This window comes from Helianthus annuus, chromosome 3 (genome assembly GCF_002127325.2).
Source record: "Helianthus annuus cultivar XRQ/B chromosome 3, HanXRQr2.0-SUNRISE, whole genome shotgun sequence".
NCBI lineage: Eukaryota > Viridiplantae > Streptophyta > Magnoliopsida > Asterales > Asteraceae > Helianthus > Helianthus annuus.
Window position 1 is genome coordinate 65,539,620 of NC_035435.2, and position 26,943 is coordinate 65,566,562.

Here is a 26,943-nt window from a genome sequence, read left to right on the forward strand (position 1 = left end):
TTATACCCATAGTTTTGGGTAGTTTCGACGTCGTTATCGGTATGGATTGGTTATCCCAGCATCACGCAGAGATTTTGTGCAAGGAAAAGGTCATTCGTATTCCTCGTTCTAGTCAGGAACCTCTTGAAGTTCAAGGCGACAAGAGTGGTGCTGTGGTTGGCATCATCTCTTTCTTGAAGGCTCAGAAGTGTCTGCGGAAGGGTCACACCGCAATCTTGGCACTCGTTTCGGATGCATCAGTGAAGGAAAAGAAACTGGAGGATATTCCAGTTGTACGCGACTACCCTCAAGTGTTTCCTGAAGATTTACCTAGATTACATCCTCACCGTCAGGTCGAATTTCAAATCGAGCTCGCTCCAGGAGCAGCACCCATAGCTCGCGCACCATATCGTCTAGCTCCATCAGAATTGGAGGAACTATCAAAGCAGCTACAAGAGCTCTTGGAAAAGGGCTTTATTCGTCCAAGCTCATCGCCTTGGGGAGCTCCAGTACTTTTCGTGAAAAAGAAGGATGGCACTTTCAGGATGTGCATCGATTACCGTGAACTGAACAAGGTGACGGTGAAGAACCGTTACCCTCTTCCGCGTATAGACGACTTATTCGACCAGTTGCAGGGGTCGAGTTACTACTCCAAGATAGACTTGAGGTCAGGGTATCATCAGCTGAGAGTCCGGGATGAGGACATCTCCAAAACCGCTTTCAGAACTCGCTATGGTCACTACGAGTTTCTAGTCATGCCATTCGGGCTAACGAACGCGCCTGCCGTATTTATGGACCTGATGAACAGGGTGTGCAAGCCGTACTTAGACAAGTTTGTGATTGTCTTCATCGATACATACTGATTTACTCCAAGAGTCAGGAGGAGCACGAACATCATCTGCGATTGATCTAGGAACTTCTTCGAAAGGAACAATTGTACGCCAAGTTTTCCAAATGCGACTTCTGGCTTCGTGAAGTCCACTTCTTAGGCCATGTGGTGAACAGGGATGGGATTCATGTCGATCCATCCAAGGTAGATTCGATCAGGAACTGGCCTGCACCGCGTACACCAACGGAAATACGCCAATTCTTGGGTTTGGCGGGTTACTACAGACGATTCATAAAAGACTTTTCCAAGATCGCACAGCCGCTTACGCTACTGACACAGAAGGGTGTCACCTATCGCTGGGGAGAGCCCTAGGAGACCGCTTTTCAGTACCTAAAGGATAGGCTTTGCAGCGCACCTATTCTCTCATTGCCGGAGGGCAAAGATGACTTCGTGGTTTATTGTGACGCATCGATACAGGGACTTGGGTGTGTATTGATGCAACGGGATAAGGTTATTGCCTACGCTTCTCGTCAACTCAAGGTTCACGAACGGAACTACACGACGCACGATTTAGAGCTGGGAGTTGTTGTTTTTGCGCTTAAGATATGGCGACACTACCTGTACGGTACCAGGTGCACGATTTACACCGATCACAGGAGTCTCGAGCATATCCTTAAGCAAAAGGATTTGAACATGCGTCAACGATGATGGGTCGAACTACTGAACGATTACGAATGCGCCATCAAGTACCATCCAGGCAAGGCCAATGTTGTGGCTGACGCCCTCAGTCGAAAGGACACTCTACCTAGACGCGTACGAGCCTTGCAGCTCACTATTCAGTCCAGTCTTCCTGCACAGATACGAACTGCTCAGATAGAAGCTTTAAAACCCGAAAACGTCAAGGCTGAAGCCTTACGCGGCTCAAGGCAACGAATGGGACAAAAGGAAGACGGCGCCTACTATGTAACGGGGCGTATTTGGGTCCCACTTTTTGGCGGATTACGCGAGCTGGTAATGGACGAAGCTCACAAGTCTCGCTACTCGGTACATCCAGGGTCGGATAAAATGTACCACGACATCAGAACAACATATTGGTGGCCTAGTATGAAGGCCCACATCGCTACTTATGTTAGCAAGTGTTTAACTTGTGCAAAGGTCAAAGTGGAGTATCAGAAACCAGCGGGCCTACTTCAGTAACCCAAGATACCGCAATGGAAATGGGAAGAAATTTCCATGGATTTCGTTACGGGCTTACCTAGATCCCAGCGGGGGAATGATACCATATGGGTGATCGTGGATCGACTCACCAAGTCTGCACACTTTCTGGCTATAAAGGAAACGGATAAGTTCTCCACTCTCGCAGACGTCTATCTTAAAGAAGTTGTTTCGAGGCACGGGGTGCCCACATCCATCATTTCGGATCGCGATGCTCGATTCACGTCAGAACTATGGCAAGCAATGCACAAATCTTTCGGCTCACGATTAGACATGAGCACATCATATCATCCTCAGACGGATGGGCAGTCTGAGCGAACGATCCAAACTCTTGAAGACATGCTTCGGGCATGTGTTATCGATTTCGGCAACGGCTGGGAAAAGCATCTCCCTTTGGTGGAGTTCTCATACAATAACAGTTATCACACCAGCGTACAAGCCGCTCCATTCGAGGCATTGTACGGGCGCAAATGCCGGTCACCTCTCTGTTGGGCAGAGGTGGGGGATAGTCAGAATTACGGGTCCAGAGATTGTAGTGGACGCCACGGAAAAGATTGCGCAAATACGACAACGCATGGCGGCAGCACGCGACCGTCAGAAAGCCTACGCGGACAAGCGTAGAAAGCCTTTGGAATTTCAGGTTGGGGACCGGGTTTTACTTAAAGTTTCACCCTGGAAGGGTGTGGTTCGTTTTGGCAAACGGGGCAAATTAAATCCGCGATATGTCGGACCGTTCGAGATCATTGAGAAAATAGGCAAAGTGGCCTACAAGCTAAACGTACCAGCTGAACTCGGTGCAGTTCACAATGTATTTCACGTGTCGAATCTGAAGAAATGCCTGTCAGATGAGACCCTCATAGTTCCTTTTAAGGAACTCACTATCGACGAGCGGTTGCAGTTCGTCGAGGAGCCAGTTGAAATCACGGACCGGGATGTTAAGGTCCTCAAAAGCAAGAGAATCCCTCTTGTTCGAGTTCGTTGGAACTCCCGTCGTGGCCCAGAGTACACCTGGGAACGCGAAGACCAGATGACAGAAAAGTATCCCCAGTTATTCGGAACCAATGCAACCACTGCTGAGGCTGAAGCTACTACTGCGGAATTTCGGGACGAAATTCCAGATCAACGGGGGGAGGATGTGACACCCCAGGAAAACCAGTGAACGATGCAACCTATTTAGCTTCCTTATAAGTACACGTACCAAATTTCGGGACGAAATTTCTTTCAAGTTGGGGATAATGTGACAACTCGACCTTTCGACTTTAAATGCACGTTGACTTTGACTGTTGATAGTTGACTTGTTGACTTGTAATTGTACATGTTATGTGTTAATGAAACGTATTGTATTGTGCCTATATGTGATTACTGTCATGATGTGAGTAGTAGTATAAAACACTTAGAGCGTTTCACCAACAAACATCTCAACGAATCAGAATTTTGATTCGCCAAGAACCATTCGACGAAACAGGAATCCTGTTTCGCCAGCCCACTCTTAACGAAACGAAGCTTGTTTCGCCGGCCCATCTGATTCGCCAAAGCCCAATACGGGCCCAAATCGTCTGTATGTGTTTAAAACGTGGAACGACCTCTTGTTTCACAACTTTGGCAAAAACTGAAACCCTAGAGCTCCTGTGCACTGACGGCAGTTGGTTTTTAGAGACCTCCTAGCGATTAACCCGTCTTTCCCTCCACTCGGTTAGTCGTTTATGTGTTCATGATTTCTTGATTCATGTTATATCTATGCTTGATTCCTGGATCATATTTGAATATATGTTTATGGTAATCCCGGATTAGTAACGTATGATTTATCGGTTACAACCTATGTATATGTATATTGTTAATGATGAACTGGATTACATGATGCTTAGGAACAATATTTGAATGTTGTTTGTGTTATGATAATCGATTTGTGGTACACGTAAGTTAGGGTTCATGCTAGACATTAAAACCGTGATGAGTACGTTATTGATTTGTTAATGATCGTTGAATGAATTCTCTAAGATCCGTGCATAACAATCTGTGGTTAGTGTTGATCCGATGATGGCATGACGGCTGTTAGAATGGTTAGGGTTTTCTGTGATGATTGCGTAACTGACATGTTTACGTAACTGCTGCTTAACGAATGTGAATGTTTGACGAATTGGAAGTCTTGGCGAAACAGAATGTGTTTCGCCAAGGATGTCGACGAATTAGAAAATGTATTTCGCCAAAGGACTTTAACGAAATAGAACCCCTATTTCGCCAAAGGGTAGTTGACGAAACACAAGCGTTTCGTCAAGCATGTGTTTCGCCAAGTATGTGATTCGCCAACTTCTGTTTCGCCAACTTGGATAACCTGCACAGTAAACTGATTTAATTCTGTTAAGTGTTAACTGAGTTAACTAACTGATGTTAAACACTATGCATGACTTGTGTGATGTTGATTAGTGATGTGTACTACTTGGTGATCATTGACTATGCTTATACATGAACTGTATGAATTCAAACTGATTATGAATACGTGCGTACTTTAGGACGCGATTGATTAATTACAAGCACATACTTAGCATACCGAGCAAACCAAGGTGAGTTCACACAGCCAAGGCATGGGATTCCCGGGTTGGGAATTGGGTTGGATTATTTGAAATGGATGATTACTCGTACTTACGCTATTGCTAGACTATAGGCCATCTTCCTCAGGATAGTCAGGACACTTACGTAAAACCTACGTAAACTAGTATCTACCATTGTCTCCCGGGTCGGGAGGACACTTACGTAAAACCTACGTAAACTAATACCTACTACTGTCTTCCGGGTCGGAAGGACACTTACGTAAATCCTACGTAAACCCCACGCGTACCACTGTCCTCGGGGAAGGGCACTCACGTAAATCCTACGTGACCTTGTACGTATACCTGTTCTCGGTTTAAGAAGAACACATGGTTGCTAATAGTCTAGTAAGTTCCATAATGGGAAACCCCCATTAGTAAAGATAAACGTGGGAATCCCCCACTAGTAATATTTATATACAAGGCAATGGGAAACCCCCCACCATTAGTACATACACGCATGGGAAGCCCCCAACTAGATGAACATACTCATTACTATTACGAACTTATTTTCTGTGAACTCGCTCAACTAGTTGTTGACTCTCTGCTGCATGCCTTGCAGGACCTTAGGTATCGTATGGAGCTTGCACAAGGAGGAGCGGGTCGTTGTGGAGCACAGATCATGAACACTATGTTTAACGTTTCGAATATTCGAACTTATGATTTACTTTGGATTTACATTATTATGCTTCCGCTATTGATATTATGTTTGGTTTAGAACATCAATTATATTGAATTGGGTTTTACGAACTATCTTATTTATATTATGCTATGTTCAATATGATTGTTGGCTTGATCCTGGTCATGTCACGCCTCCAAGCGGTGGTACTCCGCGTGTGGATTTTGGGGGTTTGACATTTTATGAGAAGCTGATCCATGTAGTATCTATCTATCTACATAGTTAGACATATATGGGATGTTTAGAGTACTGATATTGGAGTCCCTGTTTGGATTCATTGTGTACTTTAATGCGTGTTCACGAGTTGGTACAAGTTGACGATTTATGTGTTATGTGGTAGTTGTGATTTAGATAACGAAACGGGTATAATAAAATAAGAACATGGTGGATACGCCGCTAGTACTTCCTATATATAAGTGTTCTCATTTTATTATTCTTGTAGTGTTATCTGGATCACTTTAGGATTTTGTGTATAATTGTTTCAATGTTTGATTATCAAAATCTTTGTGGAATCTTCCATATTTTTATATGCTAGATTCTTAGAAAGATATCTGAAGTATTATCATGACTCATTGATTTGATTTATGTAATACTTATATAAGTTTTGATTTATTTCAAAACAGTTATTATTAATCCTTGATTGGATTCCTAATAACATATTAACAAGTTTTTACGATGGTTTAATCGAGATTTCAATATAAGGCATAAAATGACTTAGTAAATATCATATCGCCATATTCAAACCTATTTTGTCACGAGTTTTCATAATTAAGATTAATACCAAATGTTTTGCCATTTATTTGGCTAATAAAATCTATGTATTCGCCGGCATTTTTATGCTGACTGTTTTCGCATATGTTTCAGGTTTTCGATTGTTCAAGCATGCAACGCATAGGACTGCATACGGGCATTAGACTTCTAAAATAAAAGAACAATTACATGTATTCTTTGTTTGTAAAACGATGTTAATGATATTGAAACAATTTAGTACCAGTAGTTGTGAGCAATTTGTAACATGACTCCCCGATATTTCCGCCGCGTGTTGTTATATTACGCGATTGGGGTGTTACAGTCACTTTCTTCAGTCTTCAACTTCTCCTTTTGTTCGGACTACAAAAAATAAAATTTACATTAGTAACCATGTTACACTTAAGCTTCAACTAATAAGCTCGAATTAAAAAAAATTAGTAAGCTGTATAACACTAACCGCAATAACTTTAACCTTCTTGAAATAAATTTCAGAACTGGTTTCATGATTAAAAACAAACAGCTCAAAAGTTTTATATCCAACCATTGTAAATACAAAATTACACCGGGTATCTAAGGAGAGATCCTCAATCAGCTTAGACCATCCATCAGTGAAAGCAATTCTATCTGACCATCCATCCATCTTGACATTCCAAAACCTATCTCCCACATACAGAGTTGCTGATCCACCTTTAAAAGTCTTGCCGTAAAATTCTCTCCAGAATTTGTTCGCCATGAACTGAAAAGTAGTTACAAATTGAAATAAACAAAACATACACAAGAAAAAAGGTTTTTAAAATACTAATTACATCATATCCAAGTACTTACAATCATGCCGTCATCAGCTATAATTTTAGCGATAAAAGAGTTCTCGAAAACACATTCTTTAAAGACTGAAAGATCAAGTGTTGATGGTCCAGTATCCTTGAACAAAAGATAATCATTTTTTCCAAACCACAATTCCTAACCAATTTAATGAAGCCATCACCAAATATAGGGCCCAACACATTTTTTTCTAACTCGTACCACCCATGATTTGTCACCATCAACAATTTTAACATATTCACCATATGGCAGTTGTTATCCCCACAATAATTTAGCAAAATCATATGGTATTTCCTATCAATCCAAACAAAACACATATAAGTAGCAATAAGTTATGTTTAGTAAACAGAAAAGTAAAAAACATACAAAAAATATACAATCATCTACCGTAAGACCCCCGTAGTGGGGCATTTTTTTTTTAAATTAAAAAAAACGCCTAAAAACGCCCAATAACTATTACACCCGGCGTTTTTATTTTAAAAAAAAAATCAAAAAAAGCCCCCTTGGCGTGGTTTGAAGCACGCCTTGCCCCCTTCTCCTTGTCCAATCATCTTTCATCTCCCTTTTTGTTATCCAATAAGATTTTTAGGTGTTTTTTCTTTATTTTATTTAATGCCCCAATAATGCCCCATCCCCACTACACCCATTTTAGAAAACGCCCAATAATGCCCCTTTGCTGACTGGACCGCCACATGGCGTAAAATGCCCTAGGGTGGGGGCATTATCTTCCCCTTCCACTACACATGGTCTAATAAACTTTAACAAAAGAAGGAGTTTTGTTATTTGGATCCATATCTGTAAAAGAAATAACAACTGTTTTTAAAACTTAACAATAACTTATTTATAGAAATCAAATCATAATACTGAAAAACAATCACATGAAAATAAAGAAAATAACTGAAGTTAACTTCAAGTTGGTCCCTACAACCAACAATATGACACTTAACTTTCCAAAGATTCAGGTTGGTCCCAACTTCAAACTTTAATTTTTTTCAACAACCAACAATATATACGCTGACAAAACAGATGTATCAATACTATAAACTCATTTCAGAAAGGTTACCCAAAAAATAGTATTTTTATTAAAATTAACTTTGATACAACAAATATATCAATACTACATCACAGTTCATACAATAAATTTAAAATCAATTGGAAAATAGAAAACCAAGTATCTACGAAACGACATTATTTAAGATTCTGATTTAGAGGGAATGCATTCGAAATTAAAAAAAAAAAACAAGTTTATATAAATCTTATTATAAAACAAACAAAATAAGTTCATATAAATTTCTCAATTTAACATCACCAGATTATGATTTAGATAGAATGATTCGAAATCAAGAAACTAAGACGAACATGTAAAAACATAACTGTAAAATACACAAGAAAGCAAAAAAAAAAAAAAAAAAAAAAATACCTGATCGAAATCTTTAAGCTTCTGATCGTCAATGCCGGAGACGAAACTGAAGAGACTAATGCCGGAGAAGGAGAAGAGCAAAGGAAGTTTGTATTGGGATTGTTAAAACTTTTTGTTAAGTATGTGTTATTATTTATTTACTTGGAATAAACAATTAATATCGGGATTGTTAAAACATTTTTTTAAGTATGTAGTTTTTTATTAATTTCCTATATTATAAATAATTAATACATAACATTTTCTTATTTAATAATAAATTCATATGCTTTGTTTAAAATTAACAAATTAATATATAAGATTTTGTTAGACAAATACTTTTTAATAGATTTATAGGTAACATATTTTTACAATTTTGGTTGTATTATATATTGAATTAGTAAAGGTAAAATAACTAAAAAAATAAAGTAAACTTTCTAAATATTAAACAAAATGTACATATGATAATTACAATTAATCCGTAATTACTTTGTTTTTTTATCCATTAATGATTATTGTTGTAATGTTGTGAACAAAATCATAATGCTCCGCATATGGCATTTTATATATGTATCAATTAATGATTAAAACTTTTAATATTATGTACTTACGATTGATTCGTTGGAAAGATTGATTTTCTGGTCCAAAACAAACTCAGATAATACACGGGTCACAACAGATATATTGAACTTTATCATAATGCGTGGAAGCTTAACACACTAGATCGACCAACCAATAATACACCTGTGTTTGGGTGTAAAGAAAGGTAGATATAATATTTATATTTCAATCAGTTTTACAAATTACAACATAATAGGGATGGAGCTTCTCTTGTCGCATTGACACATCACCCAAATATTGATATTGAATTCAAACTCCAATAGTAAACTGCTATTCATTTATTTAACTAACACTGATCAATTTCCGTATCAGGAACCGATTCAGGATTACCTTCTAACAGGCAGAAAATTGGTGGAATAGTAAGCGTCTGCAGAGCGCCATACGCGTTCCAACAAAACGGAGTTGCCATTATTTGGCCTTGCGAAGGCATCAATTCGACGTCATAAAATGTTAAGTTTGTACATGGGACACTGTTACTGCACCCTAAATGCATTGCTGGGCTTCTAGCATCGTACGTTCCTCTAATCTTCTCATAACTTATGTCAGAAATATGTACCGCTGCTGTCTGGTTTCGGCACCCCCCTTTTGTTTGGCAATAGTATTGGTCAATCATGATCGGGTTCCGAACATTGTCCATATGGATGTTGTAAAACTTCACTTTCGATACTGACCCGAACCCACCTTGCCATGTCTTAATTCGAACTCCATTGTCAGAATGTCTAATCACAGAGTCTGTGACTGTTATGTTTGACACACATGCTCGGGTGTTACGCATCCCTAGGCTACCAATGCTGCAAATCGTATAAAACACACTCAATGTGGCTAGAGAGAATTTTGTAAGAATAAAAAAAATATCTACTAAATTGGAAAGGACTAAATTTATTTAGCCAAAGTGTATTTGTAAAGAATACATCATGTTATACTGGGTTAATCTGTATCTGTAATATTATTATTATAATATTGATTTTGTGATATTATATATCCTCAGTTAATTAACTAGGTATAGAAAAGTCTAAAAGTTAGAAATAAAAATAATTGTTGTAAATTGGCAATCTAAATTTCTCTTTTGAGCCTTCAACCAAATTATACGATACACCAATTTTCCATATAATGAAATATTCCATAATTTTACCTTCTTATCATACTACCCGAACTTTATTTTATATAGTTTTTCTAAGAGGTGCTAATATACAAAGCGTGTTTAAAATTGGGATTTAAATAATAATAATATATAGAACTTCTATTATGATTACTTTCTGATTGATGAATCAACTTTAATACACCTTAGCAAAAGGCATGTCCATACCTTAAACAAATTGTAATTTAACTAATATATTTTGTCATTGTCTATATAAAGGTGTCCGTATGTCACAATTGATGATAAACAAGTAATCATAAATATAAGTTTTATTTTATTATTATTCAAATCAAAGGTTTTAGACACACGTTGTAAATTACAAATACATTATATATATATATATATATATAGAGGATCGCTAGAATGAAAACCACCTCGAGTTGTAAGAACCGCGAGAACTACACCCCACGAAGGGGCGTTCGCCGCGATTTTTTTTTACAAGTGGATGTGTGCATTATAAACACGGCCGTAAAAAATCACGGCGAACGCCCCTCCGTGGGGTGTAGTTTTTTACACCTCAAGTTTGGTGTTTTTTAATTTTTTTCTTTTTTCTTTTTTTTTTCACCAAACTTGAGGTGTAAAAAACTACACCCCACGGAGGGGCGTTCGCCGTGATTTTTTACGGCCGTGTTTATAATGCACACATCTACTTGTAAAAAAAAATCGCGGCGAACGCCCCTCCGTGGGGTGTAGTTCTCGCGGTTCTTACAACTCGAGGTGGTTTTCATTCTAGCGGCTCCCTATATATATATTATAACCCCGTGTATTACACAGGTTAAATAAATAAATTTTATATACTAAATAATAAAACAATATATCTTTGAAAACCTCATTTATTGCACGAGTTGAATAAATATAATTTTATATATTAAATAATAAAAAACTTATATCTATAAGAACCATATTGTACAGGTTGAATAAATATAGTTTTATATAACAAATAAAAAAGTTATATCTTTAAAACCACGTGTATTACACGGGTTAAATAAATGTAATATTGTTTACCAAATAATAAAAAAATTACATCTTCATAAATATGCGCATTACACGGTTTGAATAAGTGTAATTTTCTGTACTAAATTATAAAAAAAAAATATATATATCCTTAAAAACCCCGTGTATTGAAGGAATTCAATAAATCTAATTTTATATATCAAATAATAAAAAGTTATATCTTAAAAAACCTCATGTATTACATGGGTTGAGTAAATGTAATTTTGTATAGTGAAAATAAAATATTTAATATATTAATACAAAGTTTGGTTTTCGTGATAAAAATAGATTATTCTGTTGCAAAATTTGCTAACGAAGTCTCAATAAATTTAACCCTTTATTTAAAACTCCGTAAATGTATAAATGATGAATAATATTAGTTATTTTTATTTTAAGTTTCGTAAAATCTATTTGATACTAAACTAAACAAAACGTTTAAATATAATTAATTCAAATAAATAATATCATAAATGAGAAGGATATTAAACTAAATAATAATTATCCATAAGATATTAAACTAATAATATTTAGTAGAAGGGTTATCTATAATATAAGATATTAAATTAAATAATATTAAACTAAAATAATAATTATCTATAAGAGATTAAACTAAATTAATAATTATCTATAAGAGATGGCCTAATATGATGATAAGTGTCCCAAAAGTGGTTTCTTTATTTATATAGTATAGATATCAAATGAGGTTGTAGAGTGAACACTATGTATTTGCGAACTAAGTGAACAAATACTGACCATTGACTTACACACGTGTATGGCTAGGATTGCATCGTCCAATCGTAAAATATACTAGTGTATTTCATAACCAAATCCTGGTCATTGATTTACACACGTGTATGGCCAGCATTAGTTCGCTCAGTTCGCAAATACACTAGTGTCCACTCTTAAACCTAATCATATATATAGGGTAGGGTTCATGCAATAACCATCTTTATTGCGAGAACCAATGTGAACACAATAAAATAAACACACTACACAACCACCTTTAGAATTTTTAGGGAGAACATCATGAAAAAACTATAAAAAACCCAAAAAATACACCAAAATAAAATTAGTTTTTTGGTTTTTTAATTTAAACTATTTTTTTTTCATGATTTATTCCCTGTATATATAAAGATCGTGCAATACAATAAGAGGCAAATTTAACGAAAATATAAAATCTTTATATACTAAAAGTATAGTTGTATGTAAATATTGCCCTTTCTATCATTGCTTCATAATACAAGAAATGTATATAAAATAAATTGATAGATCAAAGACTATATAATGTTTAACTCTTGGTTAGACTTTTTTGAACGGCAACTCTTGATTAAATAATTATAATATTAAAAATATACTATACATTGAATTAATCCCCTATAAAAACTACCCAAAAAATGAAGAAGAAGAAAGAAGAACCCCGACACATAGTTTACCAAGACGCTAACTACCACCACCAAATGTTTAAAGATAACAATCATTAGAGGCGTATCAGATAATTTGGTGAAAGCTTCAAAAGAGAACATATTTAGATTGGCTAATTCAAGTTTTATAATCATGTGTCACACGAACGACTCTCACACGAACACCTTAAATAAAAATAACCAATAATATATAATATTATATTACATTAGTTTAAATTTCAATTTGTTTAAGGTTACCTTTTGCTAACTGGTATTAAAGTTGACTGATTAAACAAATAAATGGGTGGTGGAACCTAAGTATATCCACTACTACAAAAATAGAAAAAGATATACAACTAATTTTCTGTAATAAAAAAATGATCATTTAGCATTATCGATTTGCTCCAACACACGTAGGGTTTAAATTTTATTAAAAATCTATATTAAAGATGGTATGTTATATATATATAATATGTGATTGTACGTTTGTCATTCAAAAAGATCTAAGATCTACTGTTTTCTTAACATTCAACTAAATCACTGGATAAATATTCTAGAATATACTCAATCGAGCAAATGTATCCTTTCCTCTGTAACGATCAAAGTTGGATGTCTACCCAAATCATTAAGCCACTAGTTACATATAAAGAGTTATTTTATAATGCTTATTTATGGGTTTGGCACAAAAGTGAGGAATGTTTACCTTATCCCATGGCTTGGACCACATGTTATGTTCTTTATGTCAACATTATAACTCCCTGCTCCAATTGAGACACAATCATCACCTACATATTTAGACCACAAATTAATTATTAACTAATTATCTTTTAATATATGTTTATTTAACTTAATATATAATGTTAAATATTGTTAATTAGTTATTACCATTGGATATAAGTGAATTGTATATCGTCACATCGTTCGTATTCTCGATATGGATTCCATCAGTGTTTGGACTTAGAGAAGGGGCTTTAATATTCAGTGAATCTATATGTACTCCGTTACACCCGTCAAATCGGAAGTTGAATTGCGGGCTATTCTTCACTTTAATTCCTTTAACACTAACATTTGTGCTCATGAAAAACCTAATCGTCTGCATTCCGTCAATTCATTAACAAATAATTAGATTTTGTTATTATTTTGTTGCTAACTAAGAATATATATAGTGTCATGTTTGAATCAGGTACTATAAAAAATTGCTCAATCTTCTAAATTACAAGAACAACTTTTAAAGTAACAAAATTTTCTTGATTGATATATTTTTACGAGGTATCATTTTAATAATTAATAACATGGAAAAAGTTGTATTAATAGTAAACACACTTATTACCAAGTAGTTAAGGCATAGAAAAAAGATTCTTATATAGACCTATATGTATATATCATATGAAGTTCTTTAAAAAGTAGTATATATAAATAGCAAGTATATGAATGTTAAACTTACAACGGGGCTATCACAAGGACCGGGCAATGTTGTTCCATTTGGTCCCTGTCAAATAATCAATAACTTTCTTAGTAAAATATTAAATCCTTTGGTACTTAATGAAGAACTTTATAAATTTATTGTCATGCACAGTTATCTAAGATAATCAACTTAAAAGTACGATCAATGTTTTTCGTAGTTATTTTAAATCATGTCTAAAAAGTTGAAGAAATATTATATTGCAATTTGCACGTAATTCAATCCATTCATGTTGGTTACTTTACACAAAAATAATTTAATACTTATAATTATAAATTAATAATAATAATTAACTTTTTTCTTTTTTTAAATATTAAGTTGGAAACATAGGAAAAAAAGACCATACTTTGTGAGGTTTGCAAGGAAGATCCCACCACTTTTCACCTTTTCCATCAATAACTCCACCACCTTGTAGAGACATGCCATTTACCCTATAAAACACAAGCCATTGTCTCTTGCTCATACCTTTTGGCCATACACTTGGTCCATCTGGTGCCATTATTGTTCCTTCAATCTAACCAAACACAAAAAAGAACAACTATTTAACACAAAACCACATGATCATGCATCAACATACAAAGCATGCATCTATTCACATTATTACCTGAAAGACAACACTATTTCCACAGCTTCCAGTGAAAATTGTGGACTGTATCAAGAAACTATAATGCTTTGGAACAAGAAGGATCGATGGTTTATCGCTTTGACAAGCGGAGTCCCACGCCATCTTAAAACCTTCTGTGTCATCTGTCACACCGTCTCCAACAGACCCGAACGACCTCACATCAAAAACCCTTGGACTCAATTGAATTTCGGGAGATGGAGCTGGTTCGGGTGCTAGAGAAGGTGCCAGTGAAATGTGGTCAAGTGACCGTGAGTTGACGGTACTACAATGAATGTAAAGACTTAAGAAAATGAGCATATAAGTGTAGAAATATAATCCCATGATGAGCTACTGCTAGAAGAAGAGGATGGTTTAGGGTTTTATAGGACAAAAAAAAGGTAAATGTAGACAAAAGGAATCACACTTGTATGGTAGTAAACCCTAGTTAGCTAGATAACAAGGTTCATAGGGTTTTGGTTGAAATATGGCAAAAGAGGGAAGGCACCCACGTTTTGAGGAAGTTGAAATATGGTTCGCTTGATAACTAAGACTTTTGATGGTGTGGGTGTGACCACAATTGGCACCAAGGGATGAACAAGTTGTTGTACACAAGTTGAAGAAAAGCAATTGCATAGGAGAAGAGGGGTTGGTTCTCTTTATTTATACATGGTTGAAGCTCTAAGTGGAAGTTTGGCTTAAAAGTTACTATTTTTTTTTAAATCTTAGGGCTGAGCCGACCATCAATTATCTCTTAGGAAATTGTGGTATTTTTTAGTAATTGGTTGTTTAAAAAGTGATGATAAAAATTCGTATCGAATTTGGGTTCTTGAACTTTACAATCTGCAACATTCAGACGAATGTTCGAATGGTTTTGCCTTTCTGTTGTTGAACTCACTAGTTTAGATATCGGCTTTCAGTTTAAAAGATAAAAGGAAGAAAAAGAAATTTACAAAAGTACTACTGAAGTCGCTATCTCAATTTGTGACTTAAAAAAAGGATTCTTAATTACATATTGCAAAGTTTAAGAACTAAAGTTGTTACCTTAGCTAATGACTATGCAAAGTTTAAGAAGTTGTTACCTTAGCTAATGACTTAACCAATTTCTCAAACATACAAAAATAAGCTCTAGTTTTCAAGACCAGGATAATAGACAAACTTTATTATGCATATAAATAGTAAGAATCATTCACTCGTTGCCACATGGCATCACCTTAAGCGAATAGGGGTGGTTATCACTCACCATCCATTTATAACTTACAACATCCAATCAAGTTCCGTCATGTCATCAACTATTATTTCATCACTCACAACATTTTTTAGTGGAAATGTCCATCACTCACCACCACACCTAATAATTTCCCCTCAACCAACAATTTCCCTCACAACCCTCAAATCATCACGCATCAAACTATTAATGCCATTTAATGTTCACACGTTAAAATATTGGGGTGGTGGTGGTTTCTTCCAATCTTCCATGCGTTGAAGTTGGCCATCACGCACAAGAACATCCCCACCCCGGGTCCCCTAAGGCCTTCGAGTATACTTCAACCTATCTTAACTCCACCTAAGTGTCATATCAAGTTTTTTTTCTCATTTAACTTTGCTTCACTCCAAAGAAATGGTTAATCCCATTAACTTCATGTAACCCTATGTTTTAGTGGTTTTTATTCTAAAAAATAAAAGAATAATTAATTTAATCTCTTAACATTTGGTTAATATGTTAACACATAACTCATTTAATGCTCTTTAACACAAGAAGAGAGTGATTTGCAATCTTAGTTAACATGTCATATCATTGTTAACACTCTAAATATTAGAGTACACCCTTGGTAAAGGCTATTTTCGTAATTAACACTCAAAGCAATTTTATAGCAACTTCTATCATGTTAATTTAATTTCAAACATTTTATGAGAAGACTTATTAACATCCAAAATGATTTTATTGAATTTCTATAATCAGGCATATTTAATTTCATTTTTTTAAGTGATCGTCCTTGTTAGGATAAAGGGTGTGGGGTCATGGTTGGACATGATTTATCATATAGGAACATGAATGAAAGACTACACCATCCTCTTGCATGATCCAGCATGGTTTGCATGGATTAAACCATGGCAACCATGATCCTCCTTTCCATTTTTCTAGTAATCATTTTCTTTTTAGTTTAGACAAAGATAAATTAAAATAAATAAGGGGATGATGGTTTGGGTCATGACCACACCCTTAGGGTCTGTTTGGTATGGCTTAATGGAATAGATGAGGGAATGGAATAGACGAGTTAATGGAATGGAGAAAAGAATGAAATGGATCATTACATTCCATCGTAATGTTTGGTTACCATGCAGGAAAGGAATAAATCATTAACTTGTGTTGTTTGGTAAGTAAGAAAAGAGGAATGAACTAAATCGGCGATGGGTGGTGGCGGTGATCCGTGGCGGCTAGTGGCGGTGGCAGCGATGGGTGGCGGTGGTCGGTGGTAGCGGCAGTGGTCGGTGGGTGACGGTTGTTAGCGATGGCGGCGGCGATGGTCGGGGTTGGCGGTGGTCTACTGGGGCGGGTGGCGGTGATAGTGGTGGCGACGGGTGGTGGTCGTGGCGATGACGGTTGGTGGTGGTGGTCGATGTTAGCGGGTGGTGGTCGTGGAAGATGGTGGTGGTGGTCGGCGGAGGGCGGCGGTATTGGTCGAGGTGATGGTGGTCGAGGTGGTGGTGGCGGCGGCGGCGACGGTTGGTGGTGGTAGAAGCAGAGGATGGTGATGGTGGTCGGCGGAGGGTGGTGGTAGTGGTCGGGGGTAGCGGTGCTCTGCGATGGCGGGTGGCAGCGATGGTAGTCGATGGCGGTGGCGACGAGCAGCGTAGGACGGTAGTGGTGGTCGGCGGAGGTTGGTGGTGGGTGGTGATGATGGCAAGTGGTGGTGGTGGTAAATGGTGGTGGTGATGGGCGGGGTTTGTGACGTAGGGTGAGAGAGGGAATGAAATGGAAAGAAAACATGGGGAGTGGATGGAATGAATTTGAGGGACTAGAATGACTTATGAAATGAGTGATTTCATTACGTTAACCAACCAAACACACTTTTTTTCATTCCCTCACCTTCCATCTCTGCATACCAAACACTACCTTAGGGTAGAGATGTACAAAAAAACTGGTTTTAGAACCGAAACCGGAAAAAAAAAAAAAAGCGAAACCGGTTTTTTTTAACCGGTTTTTTCATAACCGTTTTTTTAACCGGTTTTTTTTTTAACCGCCGGTTTTTATATCGGTTACTATTCGTGACTTCAAAAACCAGTTAAAACCGGAAAAAAAAAACGGTTTTTTTGGGAAAAACCGGTTAAAAACTGGTCCCAACCGGTTATACCGGTTATTGTTTTGGACCTCAAAAACTGGTTAGTAACCGGAACCGGTTATAAAAAAAACGATTTTTATTTTGGGTGAAAAAACCGAAACCGGTTAATAACCGAAACCGATTTTTGAAAAAAAAAACGATTTGTACACCTCTACTTTAGGGTATTGGTTTTGGATGGTGGATTAGATGTAGGTGACATGATACTGACATAAATAATTATGGTGGTCATGACCATACCCTATAGGCTATAGCCTTAGCCGTCTGCATATTATTCTTCAACCTCTTGATTTTTATTCTACAAATGTTGAGCATGAAGAATAAAACGAAGGTATTTCATATTTTTTTTTATTTTTTATGTTACGATCCAACGAAAAATTGGAATATTCAATGAAAATGATTCGTATAATCTTATTTTTTAATGAAGATCGATGAAGAGAATCTGGATTGAAAAAAAAAATCGAAGAACCAAAATTTCCAAGCCATGAAGCTGGTGATTTCTGAGATGAAGCGGTTATTCAAACGATAAAGTCGATCGATTGAAGGTTACATAAATATAAGATCAAATAATATGCGTATGATCATAAATAGCACCATGCGTATACATTCTGTTTGTGCTTATATATATATATATATATATATATATAGGGGATGGTTCAAATGAAAACCACTTTTATTGTGAAAACTTGAAAACTAACTAAAAAAAGCCTAAAAAACACACAAAATTTTTTTTTTTCAATTTTTTTATAAAAATCGCTAGTTTTTATATATAAAAAAAAACTTTTTTTCAAAAAAAAAAAAAATTTGTGTAGTGCACATGTGTAATAATACACATGTGTAGTACACATACATATGTGCAGTATTACACATGTGCACTACACAAAAAAAAAATTTTTTTTTTTTGAAATTTTTTTTATATTAAAAAACCTACGAAATTTTGATTGAAAAAAAAATTAAAAAAAAAAATTTTTTGTATGTTTTTTTGGCTTTTTTTAATTAGTTTTCGAGTTTTCACAATAACTAGTGGTTTTCATTTGAACCTTCCCCTATATATATATATATATATATATATATATATATATATATATATATATATATATATATATATATATATATATATATATAGGGGATTGATCATGAGAAAATTAGTTTAAATGAGAAAACCAAAAAACTAACTAAAAAAATCTAAAAAAATTACCAAAAAAATACCAAATTTTTTTTTTTACAATTTTTTAAAGAAAAATCGCTACTTTTTATGTATGGAAAAAAATTTTCAAAAAAAAAAAAAATTGTTGTACTGCACCTGTGCACTAATACGGAAAGCCTAAACCACTTAACCCACCCCCCACCGACACCCCCAAAAACCTAAACCCCCCCCACCCCCACCCCTCAAAAACCTAAATTCACCCTCCCACCAAAAGCCTAACCCCCCCCCCCCACAAAAAAAAAAAAACCTAACCCCCCCCCCCACCCCCAAAAACGTAAAACTAAACCCTAAACATAAACCCAAAAAAACCTAAACACCCCACCCCACCCCACCCCCCCCCCCCTAAAAAAAAAAACCTAAACCCCCCCCCCCACCACCCCCCAAAACCTAAAACTAAACCCTAAACATAAACCCGAAAAAAACCTAAACCCCCCACTCCCCCCCCCAAAAAAAAAAAAAAAAAAAAAAAAAAAAAAAAAAACCTAAACCCCCTCCCCTCACACCCAAAAACATAATCCTAATCCTAAATCTCCAAAAAAACTAACCCTAAAAGCTAAACTAGACTCAAAAAGCTAATTTTAAGCATGTAATGCAATTGTAGTACATGTTATATTGCACATGTGCACTACTATAATAATAGTGTTGAAAACAAGACGACACCATAAATCTTTTTTTATGTCATAAAAAATATGCTCGAATATACTTGAATGAAAGATAAGAAAATTTGTGATCTTATGGTGCCATTTTTGTTTTAAAATGATAACGTATGGAGAAATGGGAAATGTTTGAAAAGTTATATATATTTTTTTCCAATTTTACCCCTCCTTCATTAAAAGTCCCCCCCCCCTCTTCATTAAAAGTCTCCCTCCCCCTCCTTTTTAGTAGATTTTAGTTAGTTTTCTAGTTTTCTCATTTATATCTAGTTTTCTCATGATCCTCTCCCTATATATATATATATATATATATATATACATATATATATATATATACATATTAATAAATGAAATGATGTGGGCTATGTGTCCTTAAATGGTGAAGCCATTTTGATGATGTGACAACCATTGGTTTAGTCAAGTTTGATTTTAGGAGGGAATTTGTCTAATTAACTCTACACAAAAGAGATTTCACAATACACAAACCAATAAAGATTTGGGACGCGGGATCCGTATAAGCTCGGGTGGGGCTTTGTATTCGGGTCACCAATAAATGGATACTATATATTGTTTTTATCAAACCCTAATGCTTCACAGCCTCCAACGCTTTGTTCTTCTCCCTCACGCTCTGTTCTTCTCCCACCTATTCAAACCCTAATTCCATAGCGAACTATCACATCTCCCATCTACATTTCATCTTTTCAGTCGATTATAATTTTTTGCGAGATTTGATGAAGATTGCTGCTTCGCGATGTTCAGGTAAGAGATTTATTGCGATTTGATGAAGATTTCTGCTTCGTGGTGTTCTGGTAAGAGATTTATTACAGAGCATTTGTTTTCTATAGATCCTCCATGTTTTTTTCTATTCACTAATGTGTTATCGTTTGAATTTAGATCTATAATGTTAGGATCGATACTGTTGATAATCATGTAAACCCTAGCCTCCCTCACATTCATCGGTCTACTCCTATCATCATCGTCTTCTACAAATGATTCAACAAATAGGTACACTCTTTGACAAACCCTAGATATCAACACGCCCTGTTCTTCTTCTACGTCCATTTTAGAAGTGTTTTTCTTCTTATTGAATCATCTACGATCCAGACAATACAATCAATTAGGTATGAAATCTCACTTTAACCACTAATTGGTTACAATTTTAGTCTCGGTGACCCAATTTTGGATTAAGTTTGGTTTCAATATTAGATGTCTCATTTTGTTTCTTTTTTTATTTTTTTAATTACAGATTTTGATTTGAGGTGTTAACTGAAAATCATGGAAGAAAGAGGTTAACATGGGGAAGATTTGAGGTGCTTTAAATTCTACTTCTGGTAACCCTAATGTTTTCAATTTTCAAATAAGTTCTCTTTTTAGAGTTGACGACTCTTCTTATTGTTTCAATGAACAGTTATTTTTTCCGTATTCAATTAGAAGATCCCATTTTACTTCTCATGGCCTCGAGGGTCGGAGACAAAGCAGTAGCGCCATCGACGGCGTCAGTGACAGGTTTACAACAAACATCAGTGTCCCCCCGGTGATTCAGGTATATAAGGTTGATGGTAATGATTACTCCTACGAATTCATGGTTTCTCGGCTTAGAAACTTTGATATCAAGGCTTTAAAGTGTACTTTGCCAGTTTGGAGTTTCAAAATTAAGGACTTTGGTTTAAGTTGTAGACATATAAGTTAAACTTGAACCCCTTGCACTTAACGCAAATGATTCCCAGGTGCCTCATCAAGAATCACTATAGTTTCTTACATTAGCATGTAATAAATTTACTTTAAAATCACATTTAAACTTCCCACTTTGGTATATTGCACTATTTTCTTCAGAAGCCTCACATACATACATATTTGTAAGCTAAATAATATTTCTCTTCATTACATTTTATTTGGTGACACTCTTTTTTGTCATTAACTTCCATACAGGCCCATGCGAGATTACATTTTCAACAGACGACAAACAAAAGCTTCGAAGTCAGGTGGTTATTTGTTTCTTTAAAACAAACATCGCCATGAAGGGATTTACATCTATATGAACTTTCGTTTGAGTAGGCTTTAACAGGTCACAAATACATCCTAAAATTGCAGTTTGTTTGCTGGATAATTGGTTAGTGGCGTACCGTTATGTCATGTTATGTTTGATTTATAACTTTCATTCAGTTGATTTGCTTTACATTTTTGCCTTCATTTTTATGGATGTTAACTTCTTTTGCAGGTTGAGAAAGCGCACAATGCTAATCTTCACTGTGTTGATTGGAATCCGAGCGATGAAAATCTTCTACTAACATGGTAAAAAGCGTACAAACTGTCTTTTACTATATTATTTGCTCATTAGAAATTTCTACATACTAAGGTATGAACCATAAACCTGGATTCTACATAAACTGTTCCTGAGCTTAATTCAATTAATTTTTTTAGGTCTGCTGATAACACTCTTCACATGTTTGATCGTCGCAATCTCACTGCAAATGGGATTGGATCACCCATCCACATATTTGAGAATCACAAGGCCGTTGTTCTTTGTGTACATGTATAACCCAAAAGTAAGTTTGTGTTTCATTACATGTTTTTTATTTAATTTCTGTATTATTAAAAGATACCTCCAAAATTATATTTATATTTCAGTGGTCTCCAGACAAATCATCCGTCTTTGGCAATTCGGCAGAAGATGGAGTCTTGAACATCTGGGATCATAATAAGGTGCTGATCTTATCTTTATCGCACAAAGACTCATTTATAACCAAACGTTTCAAAATTGGCACCTGTAGTTTTTTTGCTCCTTTTGCTTTTTTTTTTCAATTATGTTTGCTTTTGAGCAGATTGGGGAACTTTCTGGTCCGTCCACAAAACCGGGTTGTGAATTCGGGTAAACCACATTTAAAATTTGGATCTTATCCAATTATATGTCATAATAGTTTTACATATATAGGATTTTATATTTAAAAACTGAATTTCTTATCAGAATCCCATTACCTTTTGATCTTATATTAATTGTTTATGTATATGACTTTTGTTTTAGTTTAAAGAGTAAATTACGTTTTTGGCCCCTGTGGTTATGTCAATTTTACTATATTAGCCCAAAATAAGATTTTTTAACGTTTCTGCCCCCATGGTCCCTATATCTAACCATTTTGGCCCCTGAGACTAACTCCATCCATTATCCTGGTTAATTATTAATGCACATGATGGGTAAATTGGTAATTTCCCCTCTCCTTTTAATTATTTTATAAAAAAAACCCTAGTCAGGTGTTATAATTATAAATAAAAACTCTTGTGAATCATAATACATTTCAACAACATAAATCATCATCTTCAACCAGCATCATCTGTGCAGTCCTCCGATCACCCCTTTCTCCGATTCCACCACTATTCATCACATCCTCCGTCGCACAACACCGACAACCATCCTCCACCTTCGATTTCACCTACCACCGTCGCACAAACCACCACCATCAATCACCACTATTCATCACCTCCCTCCGATTCACCACCACCGTTCACCTGAAACCCCCATCAACAACATCTACTACTGGTTTCTCCTCCACTTTTTCACCTATAGAGCTTAACAAATCAACAGTCGTTAAACCACCACCATACACCCCCAAATCCGGCTGCCTTCCACATGTCTTCACCCAACGGACATTGCAGTCGCCGGCTTCAGCTTTGTACCCAGGTGCGTTGACTCCACTTCCATCGGTTGAAGAAGGTGATGGGAAAATGGAATCTCAGATTGGGGGTTTTGTTTGTGTTAGGTTTGTATTTAGGGTTTCAGAGGTGTGTAATCTAGTGATTTGCGTCGGGTTTTGGGCTGTTGTTAGTTGGTTATTGCAGGATCAGTTGTGTGTTGTAGGGTTATTGAAGATGATGGTTAGATTTAATTGAAGATGAAGATGGTGGTTAGATTTAATTGAAGATGATGGTTAGATTTAGTTGAAGATGAAGATCTGGGGATGATGATATAACCAGATCTTCATCTTCATTCTTGAAGAATTGATGATTTCATGTTAATCGAAGTTTCTGTTGTTGAAATGTATTATGATTCGAACTGTTGATTTGTTCTTGTTCTTGAATTTGGATTTTGGTTAGGGGATGATGATAATTGTTGAAGGTGGTCATGTCCTTGAAGATCTGGGTTTGAAGTGTTCTTGGAGATGATGATTGTTCTTGATGATTAGGGTTTGAAGATGATGATGTGCAGATGATGTGTTCTTGTTCTTGAATTTAGGTTTTGTTTTGTTGAAGATCTGAGATGCAGATGATGATGATTTATTGAAGATCTGGGTTTTATTTATAAACTCATTAAAGGGGAGGTGAAATTACCATATTACCCATCATGTGAAACCCATGTGACTAAGAAATTAACCAGAGTTAGGGTTTGGTTAGATTTAGGGGCCAAAATGGTTAGATATAGGGACCATGGGGGCAGAAACGTTAAAAATTCTTATTTTGGGCCAATATAGTAAAACTGATATAACCACAGGGGCCAAAAACGTAATTTACTCTAGTTTAAATTATCATCAATGATTTTTTTACTTAATTTGATTTATTTTGAATTTTTACCGTTCAAGTTTTTTAATGCTTATATTAATTGTTTATTTAGTTTTCTTTTTTTACCAGCGTTCTAACTTTTATCACCAAATCAACGATTGAACTTAGTGTTAATTGTTATCGCAAATCATATGTTATCACGGTTAGACATCAAAAGTCATACAAAAAGATATTCGCATCATAAGAGATGAAATGACAATTTATATTAGAGTAAATTACAAGTTTTTTCTTTTATCTATATACCAAATTGCAAGCGGTGTCTTATGGCGCAAAACTTGACGAGTTCAGTATTTAACGTTTCAAAATCTTGTACGGTATGTCCTTTAGCCTTAACCGAGTTCTTTTCCTTAGGTCACCAAAGATCAACTTGCCGCTCTTTTTAGCACATATGGGCAAGTAACTCCTTTTTGCTTTAAATTTACTTTATTATTTTTAACTTTATGTCGAATTGATTATTTCAACATTTTGTATGCCGGTTCTGGACTGTCGAATTTGAGGCGATCCACTGTCACGTCTACGCTTTGTATTTCCGGAATTTGCTGATAAGAGTATGTAATACATTTTAGATTATATTATTCGAAATCGATTTAAAATTTTACACAGTATTTTCAGGTTGTTGTGTGGGCTTTGTGGAAAAATAGGAACAATGTTGTGTTACTGACAAGTAGTCGGATTTTTCAATGTTAAAGAAAGATGTAAAAACTTTGGGGTATCTTTGTGTTAAGCATAGGGTCAAACGGGCGACTTAAGTAGGGATGACTGGTGCAGTTTCGATTTAGCGCGCTCGGGGGTTTGATGTAATGTTGTTTTTGGTGTAATATTGTGTGGTTTTTTGGTGGACTTTGTATGAATATTGGGTTAACTATTGTTTCCCAGTTTTGATGACTAATAGATTTGCTGGCATTTAAAAAAAAGTAACCATATATTATATGACTGACTAATAACTTCTAAATTTCTTTTAACGGTAGTAAGTTACCAAAACGTATATGTGAAATTTAATAATTTTTTCATTGCCCTATTTAAGTGTAATGATATTAAGGAACTTATTCAAATTTAAAAGATATATTATGAAAATATAACATTTTTATTAATAAAATAACTAATTTACCCATTCACCCATGATTTCATATATTCGCATTAAAACCAAATTTAGTTCAATATCTTAAATGATATCATCTTTTACATATTACATTGCCATTCGAGATGGATGTTTGAAAATTGTATATTAGAAACCCTTTTTATTAATATTGTATATTTCCTAAATTGTGTAATAAATCACTTAATTTTAAATAAATTCTATAATAATTAATCCAAAATTTGATTTACCTTATTTATTAAAATTACTTAAAATGTTTGATTTAATTTTAAAACACAAGTTTAACAAAGTCGGTCCTTATATGTGGCAACTGAATCCATTCATTTTCTTCTTAGCTTATTTTTTACACAAATTAAGAAAAACAAGGAAAAATAAATAAATTTTTAATAAAAGTGATTAAAAATACATATTTAGATTCAATCTCTTCCTCTATTCCTTACTCAATTTCGTAAATTGGCAGTATATTCATCTAACTTCCGATTTTTTACAATTTTGGTTTATATATGGAAAACAAATAACCAAGATAATAGCATGATGAACCAAGTTAAAGAGATACTGAGATCGCTATCGGTATTGTTATAATCGAAACCTATATCAGTATTCGTTTTTGATTAGTATTGTTATTGTTATTTCATTTATACATTTATGATTAGTTTAAATTAAATTTTCCTGTCCGGGAAGTTCCCAGGTTATAACATATCCTTTATATATACAAAAAAAAAACATTAGAAAACTTTAAAAAACCGAATTAAAAATTTGTGGTGGAGATAAGGGAAAGAGGATACTTTAGAGGTTAAAAATGTTATTTATATACAGTTATTTATTGTAAATTAAATTTTCCTACCCGGAAAGTTTCCGGGTTATAACCTAGTATATATATATATATATATATATATATATATATATATATATATATATAGGGGATCGCTAAAATGAAAACCACCTCCGTTGTAAAAACTGCGGGAACCACTTTCTGGCCATTAGATCTTAAAAATGGATGGATGAGATTAAAAGTAGTTAAAAGTAATATTAAATTCTTTTTGTCTTATTATGTTTTTAATATTTTAATCTAAAAGGGTATTTAAGTAATTTTGTTTTTTTTGTCTTATTAAGTTTATTGTTTTTTATTACAATTTTGTCCTATTACATTAATTATTATTTTTTTAAATCAGATTTCTTTATTTAACAAATATTTTGAAATCAGATTTTTTTATAAAAAAATTTTACGCGCGTTCTTTACCACCCGTTTTTACGCGCGTTTTTTTACGACCCGTTTTACGCTCCATTTTTTCACGCCGTTTTTGCGACCGTAGTTTTTAAGTGCCGTTTTTTAGGCCCGGTTTTAGGCGCCGTTTTTTGCCGCACCGTTTTTTACGTCACCTTTTTTACAAGCCGTTTTTGCGCCGCATTTTTTACGTCCCGTTTTAACGCGCCGTTTTAGCGTCACGTTTTTATGTCCCGTTTTTACGCGCCGTTTTTTTACGCCGCGTCTTTTTCACGCCGTTTTTGCGACCGGGTTTTTACGTGCGGTTTTTTATTCCCGGTTTTACGCGCCGTTTTTTACACGTTTTTTAACGCGCCGATTTTTCACATTTTTTAACGCGCCGTTTTTTACACATTTTTTA

At 35.1% G+C, this 26,943-nt stretch overlaps 2 protein-coding genes across 2 annotated transcripts; both read right to left on the minus strand.

Annotated features, from left to right (window-relative positions):
- Window positions 1-6,158: 6,158 nt before the first annotated feature.
- LOC110882594 lies at window positions 6,159-7,143 on the minus strand. Its single transcript, XM_022130577.2, has 4 exons — window positions 7,102-7,143; window positions 6,863-6,997; window positions 6,495-6,773; window positions 6,159-6,397 (listed from the first exon to the last, which is right to left on the minus strand). The coding sequence occupies exons 1-4, from the start codon at window positions 7,141-7,143 to the stop codon at window positions 6,338-6,340; spliced, it is 516 nt and encodes a 171-aa protein (XP_021986269.1). The 3' UTR covers window positions 6,159-6,337.
- A 1,861-nt stretch (window positions 7,144-9,004) lies between these two features.
- Window positions 9,005-15,172, minus strand: LOC110885753 (polygalacturonase At1g48100). The gene is made up of 6 exons (XM_022133461.2): window positions 14,474-15,172; window positions 14,216-14,383; window positions 13,852-13,896; window positions 13,293-13,500; window positions 13,111-13,192; window positions 9,005-9,667 (listed from the first exon to the last, which is right to left on the minus strand). The coding sequence occupies exons 1-6, from the start codon at window positions 14,813-14,815 to the stop codon at window positions 9,163-9,165; spliced, it is 1,350 nt and encodes a 449-aa protein (XP_021989153.1). The 5' UTR covers window positions 14,816-15,172; the 3' UTR covers window positions 9,005-9,162.
- Window positions 15,173-26,943: the final 11,771 nt, after the last annotated feature.